Source organism: Rhinopithecus bieti, unplaced genomic scaffold (assembly GCF_001698545.2).
Source record: "Rhinopithecus bieti isolate Rb0 unplaced genomic scaffold, ASM169854v2 scaffold_9581, whole genome shotgun sequence".
NCBI classification, from domain to species: domain Eukaryota; kingdom Metazoa; phylum Chordata; class Mammalia; order Primates; family Cercopithecidae; genus Rhinopithecus; species Rhinopithecus bieti.
The window spans coordinates 3,316,098-3,325,678 of NW_016806413.1; the positions used below are offsets into that span (position 1 = coordinate 3,316,098).

The 9,581-nt window shown below is 37.1% G+C and overlaps 1 protein-coding gene across 1 annotated transcript in view; it reads right to left on the reverse strand.

The window, feature by feature from the left end:
- SNRK (SNF related kinase) overlaps window positions 1-9,581 on the reverse strand; it is a 69,697-nt gene that overhangs the window by 39,137 nt on the left and 20,979 nt on the right. The window contains 1 exon segment of the mRNA XM_017876323.1: window positions 8,113-8,807. Coding sequence (XP_017731812.1) covers window positions 8,113-8,701 — 589 coding nt within the window. The 5' untranslated portion in view covers window positions 8,702-8,807.

The window sequence follows — 9,581 nt, forward strand, 5'->3', positions numbered from 1 at the left end:
CCGTCTCGGCCTCCCAAAGTGCTGGGATTACAGGCTTGAGCACCAGCGCCCGGCCTAAAGTACAATTTTTTAAAGAGTAAGTTCTTTCCTAATGCTGCTCTGACAAAACCTTTATTTATCAAGAAATTCACTTGGAACCTCACTACAAGCAGGCCACCCCACAGGACAAGCAGCCATGCATCCATCAGTTTCAGCAGAGCCTGGTCGCTCAGCGCAAAGACATTACACTTGTCTTGGCCCAGCAGGCACAGGTTCATTGCCCTGTCTCTTCTTCCACTGTATAACCTGATGTGACAAGCAGCAATGAGTTCTCCACGGTATACACCACTGCACTGCACTCTACCACAGTAATTCCACAGACTGCAATGAGAGATTCCAGGATTTTTCCCACAGATTCTTTTGCCCCCCCATCCTTTCTGACTCTGTGAAATCAACTTAATATACATTCTTGAAAGCTCAGAGAGCTGACTGAATCAATAGTGCATGAGCATGATCTAGCTACCCTTCCTCTTTCCAAATCCCTAGATATGAAAGAAACAGTAGAAGGCAGGTAGGATCAGACTGAAAGAGGAAACCAGAGCCCCAAAATCCAGCTAGCGGGGGCTTCTGTGGTGCTCTTTTCTAGATGATGCACACTGGAAACAGGAAAGAACTGCACCCAGACAACCATCAGAAGGATTAACTGAGGACTAATTTCCTACCTTATAATTCTACACTAGCACCAAGCATGTCCACGCAGACATGTGTTTCAGGATTTTTTGTAGATTCTCTTTTGTAGATTCTCTTTATCAAGTTGAGGATGTTCCTCTCTATCGTGGACATTAGGAACAGAGAGAGGGATGGTGTCCAAGAGGTGTATTAACAACCTGACAAATAGTAAGACCAGATTCCAGCGCTCCCCAGTCAGCTGTATGACCCTGCTCCTCTCCCATATCCCCTAGAGTACTCAGATATCATATTCACAGCAAAGTATCTGGAAATCTCAAAAACAGAGATGAACAAACAACGAACACCCCCAAGAACGAAGGAAAAATGAGAGACAGGAACCAAGTTCATCAAACAGAAGCAGCAGCACCCAAGAAAACCTGCTTAATGAAGCACTTTCGGAACTGTTAAAATAAGAAAAACAAAATATGCTCCACTGAATTAATGAAATGTAGTTCTACAAAGAAAATTAGTCTTGCATCAGACTTCCCAGCGACAACTTTAAAAGCAAAAGATGACAGAAAATATCTGAAAACATATCTTCAAAGTTGGGAGGAAAATGATTTTGAATATATATTTCTATATCCAGTCAAATTAGCATTCAAATGTGAAGACATTTTAGACACACAAGGACTTGAATTTTTCAAAATCCTCTCTGAAAGGGTTACAAACAAAACAAAGCAAAATAAAATAATCCAAGAAAGGGACAGGGAGGCCAAGAAATTCATAAAATTAAGTAAAAAGTAAGTATTTATTACAGACAAACACAAGCAAACAAGAATGTTATTAACCAAAAAAGAAGTAAAAACAAACTGATTCTTATTTGTAGGGTAGGAGAAATAATGTGAAATCTAGACATTAAAGGTGGACACCAACACAAAAAGAAACAGATTACACATCGTGCAAACCACTGCGGGGGAAAGAGCAAAGAAAGCTTGCATAATCTAACAAAATATGGGAAAAGGTAATAAATAATAAGGCAAATGAAAACCACAAAATAAGACAGGACAAGTCCGAACACTCCAGTAATATTAAATATAAATAAATCAAAATCACCTATTCAAAGACTGATTCATAGATTAGACATGAAATACTGCTATACACAGGCGTACCTCGGAGATACTGTGGGTTCTGTTTCAGACCACTGAAATAAAGCGAATGTTGCAATAAAGCGAGACACACAACTTTTTGTTTCCCAGTGCATAAAAAGTTACGTTTATACTATACTGTAGTCTATTAAATGTGCAACATCATTATGTCTAAAAAAAGATACTGTACATACCTTAATTTAAAAATACTTTACGAGGGGCACATGTTCTCAGAATCTCCTGGGGCTGTGTCACAGGCAAAAAATTAAAAAAACTAACAAACAAATAAAAAAAACTTTATCAAGACCAGCCCAGGCAACATAATAAGACCCTATCTTTACAAAACTTTAAAAATTAGCTGGATGTGGTGGTGCACGCCTGTAGTCCCAGTTACTCAGGAGGCTGAAGTGCGAGGACTGCTTGAACCCAGGAGTTCAAGTCTGCAATGAACTATGATCATGCCACTACACTCCCGCCTGGGCTACAGAGAGAGTCCCAGTCTCAAAGAAATTAAAAAAAAAAAACTTATTTCTAAAAAATGTTAATCATCTGAGCCTTCAATGAGTCAAGGCATAATCTTTTTGCTGGTGGAAGTTCCTGCCTTGATGTTGATGGCTGCTTACTTATCAGGGTCATGGTTGCTGAAGGTTGGCATGGCTGTGGCTATTTCTTAAAATAAGACAACAATGAAGTTTGCTGCATCATGTGATTCTTCCTTTCATGAAAGATTTATCTCTGGCATGTAATGCTGTTTGACAGCATTTTACCTACAGTAGAAATGCAGAACCTCTTTCAAAACTGAAGTCAGTTCTCTCAAACCATGCCACTGCTTTATCAAACTTACTATGTGAGTTTACATAATAGTCTAAATCCTTTGTCGTCATTTCAACAATATTCACCACATCTTCACTAATAGAATCCATCTTAAGAAACCATTTCTTCACCTGCGTTCATGGATTTAAAAAAATTAAGATTTAAAAAAAAAAAAAAAAAAACACTTTCTTTGCTCATCCCTAAGAAGCCACTTCTCATCCATTCAAGTTTTATCATCAAACTGTAGCAATTCAGTCATATCTTCAGGCTCCCTTTCTATTTATCTTCCTATTTCCACCACATATGCAGTTATTTCCTCCACAGACTGTGAACCCCTCAAAGTCATCCATGAGGGTTGGAATCAACTTCTTCCAAATTCCTCTTAATGTTGATATTCTGATCTCCTCCCATGAGTCACGAATGTTCTTAATGGTGCATCCTTTCCAGGTTTTCAACTTACTTTGCCCAGATGGATTGGAGGAATTACTACCTATGGCAGACATACCCTTACAAGATGCATTTCTTAAACAGTAAGACTTGAAAGTCGAAATTACTCCTTGATCCACGGGCTGCAGAATGGATGCTGTGTTATCTGCATGAAAACATCATCAATTTCCTTGTACATCTCCATCAGAGCTCTTGGGTTACCAGGTGCATTGTCAGTGAGTGGTAGTATTTTAAAAGGAATCTTTTTTTCTGAGTAGTAGGTCTCAAATAGTGGGCTTAAGAAATTCAGTCAACTATGCTGTAAACAGATGTGCTGTCATTCAGGCTTTGTTGTTGCATTTACAGAGCACAGGTAGAGTATATTTGACTTAATTCTTAATGGCCCCAGGATTTTCTGAATGGTTAATGAGCATGGCTTCAACTTTAAGTCACCAGCTGCATTTACCCATAACAAGAGTGTCAGCCTACCTTTTGAGGCACTGAAACCAGGCAACGACTTCTCTCTAGCTATGAAAGTCCTACATGGGATCTTCTTCCAATAGAAGGCTGTTTTAGTTGTATCAAAAATCTGTTGTTCAGTGGAGCCACCTTCATCAATTACCTTAGCTAGATCTTCTGGTTTCTCCATCAGCACTTGGTGTTTCATCTTGTACTTTTAGGTTATGGAAATGGCTTCTTTCCTTAAACCTCATGAACCAAACTCTGCTAGTTTCAAACTTTTCCTCTGTAGCTTCCTCCCCTCTCTTTGCCCTTAGAGAACTGAAGAGAGTTAGGGCCTTGCTCTGGATTAGGCTTTGGCTTAAGGGAATATTGTGGCTGGCTAGATCTTTCACCCACACCACTAAAACTTTCTTCATCTCAACAATATGGCTGTTTCACTTTCTTACCATTCATGTGTTCACTGGAGTGGCACTTTTAATTTCCTTCAAGAACTTTTCTTTTGCATTCGCAACTTGGCTGTTAGGTGCATGAAGCCTAGCTTTCAGTCTATCTTGGCTCACCATGTCTTGCTCGCTAAGCTTATTCATTTACGGCTTTTGACTTAAAAGTGAGAGATGTACCACTCTTCCTTTCACTTGAACACCCAGAGGCCACTGTAATTAATTGGCCTAATTTCAATATTGTTGTATCTCAGAGAATAGGGAAGCCCAAGGAGAGAGAGAGATGGGGGAATGGCTGGTAGGTGAAACAGTCGGAACACATACAACATTTATTGGTTAAGTTTGCTGTCTTATATGGGTGCTATGTCTGGCACTCCAAAACAACTACAATAGTAACATTAAAGATCACTGATCACAGATCACCATAAAAAATAAATAACGACAAAGTTTAAAATATTTTGAGAATTACCAAAACGTGACAGAGAGGCATGATGTAAGCTGTCGAAAAATGATGCCAAGAGACTTGCTTGATGAAGGGTTGTGGTAACCTTCAATACGTAAATAAACAAAAAAACTGCAAGATCTGAGACATGCAATAAAGTTATGCACAATAAAATGAAGTATGCCTTTATTGTTTAAAAGGGATAAATTTAAAGCAATGACAAAACAGACTTTAAGGCAATATATATCAAAGAGTATACTTTTGTATTGATAAAAGGTATATCTCATCATGTAAAATATATTAGAAACTTTTAACATCTTTATTGCCAATCAAAGCTTGACCGTGCCATGTATAAAGCAAAGAATGGTTAAATTACAAAATTCACAGATCAGAATAGAAGACTAGCATTATTCTCTCAGAAAATGACAGGTCAGAATAAAAACATGTAAGGGTACAAAGGAACAAAATGCATAATGCATAATCCTAAGTATGTATAAAAACTCTAACTATACAAATATTTTAATCACATAAAGAATAGTCACCATGGTATGAATTACCATGTATCAAGCCACAAAGAAAATCTAAAAATAGTATCCAAAGCAGAAACCAATTGGGCATAAATTAACTTCAGTGTACTAAAATTAGAAGTTAAAAAACAAAGAGAAAAATAAATCTATCCATTTTGAATTTTTAAAAAGGAACACCTTTCTAAATAATCTTTCAGTTAAATAAGAAACCAAAGATAAATGTTAGCAATGAACAACAACTGCAGAGTGAAACCCCTAGGACGTCCTCAGAGATTCTGGGAGAGGGCATCATATAGCATCAAATCACACAGCATTAAAGTTAAAGATGTACACATCAGATATTGCCAAATTGTCTTCTAAATAGCATTAATAAACCATTTGTTAGAAATCAAAGACACACAGAAATAAGCTTTTGATACATGATGCTATTAAAAAATAGAAAACCTCAAAGATCCTAGAAAGAATAAAGAAAAAAAGACATCTAAAACAAAAAGTATAGTTGATAAGTAAAATCAAATCTGATTTTTTGAAAAGAATAATAGACAATTCCTCAGCGAATTCTCAAGGCAGAGGACCAGCATACTATAAAACACTTATTTAAAAAAAAAAAGAAAGTTTTTTTATTTAGTAACATCTCAAAATATAATGTCTGATTTTAATTTTTGTGTATGCTCATTTTAGTAAACATTTGTGAAAAATCAGACTACTTTTGGCATGATAAACTAATAGTACATTAACAGAAAGACACCTGTCCATTTTTTTAAAATAGCAATTCTATATTTCAATCACGCATCACACAATATGAATTGAAATAACTATAAATAATGAAAATGAAAATGTTACCCATGAACGCCACCCAAGCCTACTTCACCAACACACGGTAATCATTTATCAGACTGGTGAACATCTTCCCAAGTGGTTTTCTTTTCCTTTTTTAATAGCTTTTTAAAAGTTTTATTATGCAATATTTAAGATATAAGGGGGGGTAAAAGGAACATTACAATGAACCCCTGTGTACCCACCACTCAACTTAGAAAATAAACATCAACAATACAGCTGAAAGTCTACAGATATGCCTGCCCCTTAGAAGTAACCTATCTTGCTCTCACGCATTCTTCAGAGTTTACTACACGTAATACACGTGCACATAATAGTAAATAATATATGACACTGCTTTGTATGTTTTAAAATTTTATATAAATGTTGGCTGGGTGCGGTGGCTCATGCCTGTAATCCCAGCGCTTTGGGAGGCCAAGGCGGGTGGATCACAAGGTCAGGAGATCGAGACCATCCTGGCAAACACAGTGAAACCCCATCTCTACTAAAAATACAAAAAAAATTATCTGGGCATGGTGGCAGGTGCGTGTAGTCCCAGCTACTCGGGAGGCTGAGGCAGGAGAATGGTGTGAACCCGGGAGGTGGAGCTTGCAGTGAGCTGAGATCATGCCACTGCACTCCAGCCTGGGTGACAGAGCGAGACTCTGTCTCAAAAAAAAAAAAAAAAATTATATAAATGTTGTATGTACTCTTCATCAATTTGCTTTGTTTCCCCTAAAAAGTATGCTTGAGATCCAATCATGTTGGCAAAAATGTTTAATTTTCACCATATATAGAATTCAATATGAACACTGAACAAATTATTCCCCTGCTGTACATTCAATAATGCTGTTAAAAACGTTCTTTGAAAATCTCTTGTATACATAAGTGAGAGTTACTCCAGAGTGCATATGTAGGAGAGAATTGCTGGGTTACCAGATGTGTACATCTTTAACTTTATCAGATACTGCCAAATGGTCTTCTAAATAGTGTAAGAGTTCCTGATAGTCTATGGTCTTATCAACACTTAAGTTTTGTCTGACTTTAGTTTTTCCCAATGTGAAAAGTATGAAAGAGTATCTTATGTTTAATAGATTTTAAAGAGTACCTTATCTTTAATAGGATACTCTTATTAAATTTGCACTAATGAGGTTCAAGAGTTTTTCATGTGTAGACATTTGTGTTTCTTCTTCTGGAAATTCCTGGCTTCACTGTCTGATTAGAATGGCTCCATTAATCAAAACTCTCCACTCACATATTCTAAGGAAAGACTTCAGTGAAGTCTAGTTATCTGTAGTAGGCAGAAACCGCTCATTAACCCTTTCTTTTCCAGAACATGAAGTCTTAACATGAAAATCAGTGTCTTGGTGCACAAAGTATTCAACATAACATCAACACTCTTCAACGTTAAGTGCACCTTTGTCATTAATCCTTTAACCTGCATTTCAAGTTACCACAAATGCAAGCAGAATACTTACATGTATGAATCTGACATCATGTGCATGTAATATTAGTACATTTTTTCCAAGATTAAACTAACAGAAAGCTGACTGCACCTTCTGATCAACAAATCCTTAAAAAAAATTAAGCACAAATTCCTACATGAACTTCAAAACAAATACAATCCCAAGAAGACAAAGTTGACACAAACTGAAAGGCAGTAAATACTTTCACCACAAATAGATAAATCTTGACGAGTGAAAGAGCACAAAGCGTGTGGAGAGGGAAAGAAGGCAGTTAGGAATGTCAAAGGTACCACAATTCCAGAATCCACCATACAGAAAGCCTCTGTATGCCAGTTTCCTATTCTGAACAATGAGATGGACAATAACAACCCAACAGGTCACTGTGAAGAGTAAACAAGATAATATGGGAGTGCTACACCTGTACCTGATTCAATTCTATATTATGGATAAAAAATGAAGCAGACAGGTCAAGCATTTGTTCAAGTTCACAGTTAATAAATGATTCTAATACCCAAATTATTGACAATGCACTGTAATATTTACAGTACCTTTCCAATATGGGTCTCCAATGATTGTTAGAGGATATGCACAGAGAGGAGATGGCTAAAGACAGCCACTAAAAGAAAAATCTAAGATAGGAAAAGCATTGGGACCTTAAGAAAAAAATTACAATGAGCAGAAAAGAGATTACCTTAAATGGTAACTTACTCATTTTCCTTTGTACTCACAAATATACTTTAGACATGTGCCATCTAAAGGTTGAAATCAACAAATTGCCAGCTTTAGGAATATACGGCATTTATGAAACCCAATTTGCTAGTTAAGGCCAATTAAATTCTCTAGACATCATTTTTAGATAAACAACTGATTTGACCAACTCTAGCTGGCAGAATTCAAGTGGCCAAATACTGGACTGAGGTTACCTACCTACTGCAGGTGCATCATACTCATCACCAAGCAGAATTTCTGGAGCAGAATATGCAAGAGATCCACAGCTTGTAGTGAGCTTCTTCCCTGGTTGAAATTTGTTGCTGAACCCAAAGTCTGTCAACTTTACAAGACCTTGTTTTTCAAAGAAGACTACATTCTCTGGTTTTAAGTCTCTGTGAACCACATGGAGTTTATGGCAATAAGATATAGCATGAACTATTTGAGCAAAGTACTTCTTGGCCAAGTCTTCGTTAAGACCCTCCTCATGTTTCATTATATAATCAAACATATCTCCTCCATCCCCAAGTTCTAGAATAAGATATAGTTTGGTCTGGGTGTCAATAACTTCATAAAGGCGGACGATGTTAGGATGCTGCACTAGTTTCATGCATCTCACCTCCTGGAAAAGATGACCAGTAGCTAGAGTGTCCAGTTTTGTCTTGTCAATAACTTTTACTGCCACCTTTTCACCCGTAAAGACATGCCTGGCAAGTTTAACCACAGCAAAATGGCCTCGACCCAAGGTTTTATCCAGATCATATAATCCAGCAATCTTTCCATCATACCCTCGCTTAAATCCCGCCATCCTGGTCCAACAGAAGAAAAAATATTTAGACTGTTTGAAATAGATCTTCTCATATAAGAATATCTGGTGAATACAAAAAATTCATTTTCAATGTCGTCATGGATATCTACAAAATAAGAAGAGAAACAAAATTAAGTTTCTGTGACTTTTCTTCACAAACTTTAAAGTCAGTTCATTTTTTGTTTTTTTCATTTTAAGAGAAACTTGAAGAAAATAAATTGAGATATAAAATGAGTCAGGGTCATTCATAACAACCTATTTCTATATTTAGACTTTATATTACAAAGGCTGAGAATTTAAATACTATATTAAATTTTTGCAAACTGAAAAAAAAATTAGTTCATTGGAAGCAATTTTTTGGTGGTCAGTAATAAGAAAACTGGCAAGTTTGACAAGTATGTTTAAAAAACAAACATTTTCTAAAAGTAATTTTAATTAGTGTCTTAAAAAATAAAGTGGCTGGGCGCGGTGGCTCAAGCCTGTAATCCCAGCATTTTGGGAGGCCGAGACGGGCGGATCACGAGGTCAGGAGATCGAGACCATCCTGGCTAACACTGTGAAACCCCGTCTCTACTAAAAAAATACAAAAAACTAGCCGGGCGAGGTGGCGGGCGCCTGTAGTCCCAGCTACTCAGGAGGCTGAGGCAGGAGAATGGCGTAAACCCGGGAGGCGGAGCTTGCAGTGAGCTGAGATCCGGCCACTGCACTCCAGCCTGGGCGACAGAGCGAGACTCCGTCTCAAAACAAAAAAAAAAAAAATAAGGCAAGAGTTGACAAGGGAAAACACGAAGAATAAACATTTGGACAGAAACCCAACAACTTTTCAGTTTCCCCAAGACCAACACCACTTCCTTTAAGTGCAAAAAAAAAAAAAAAAAAA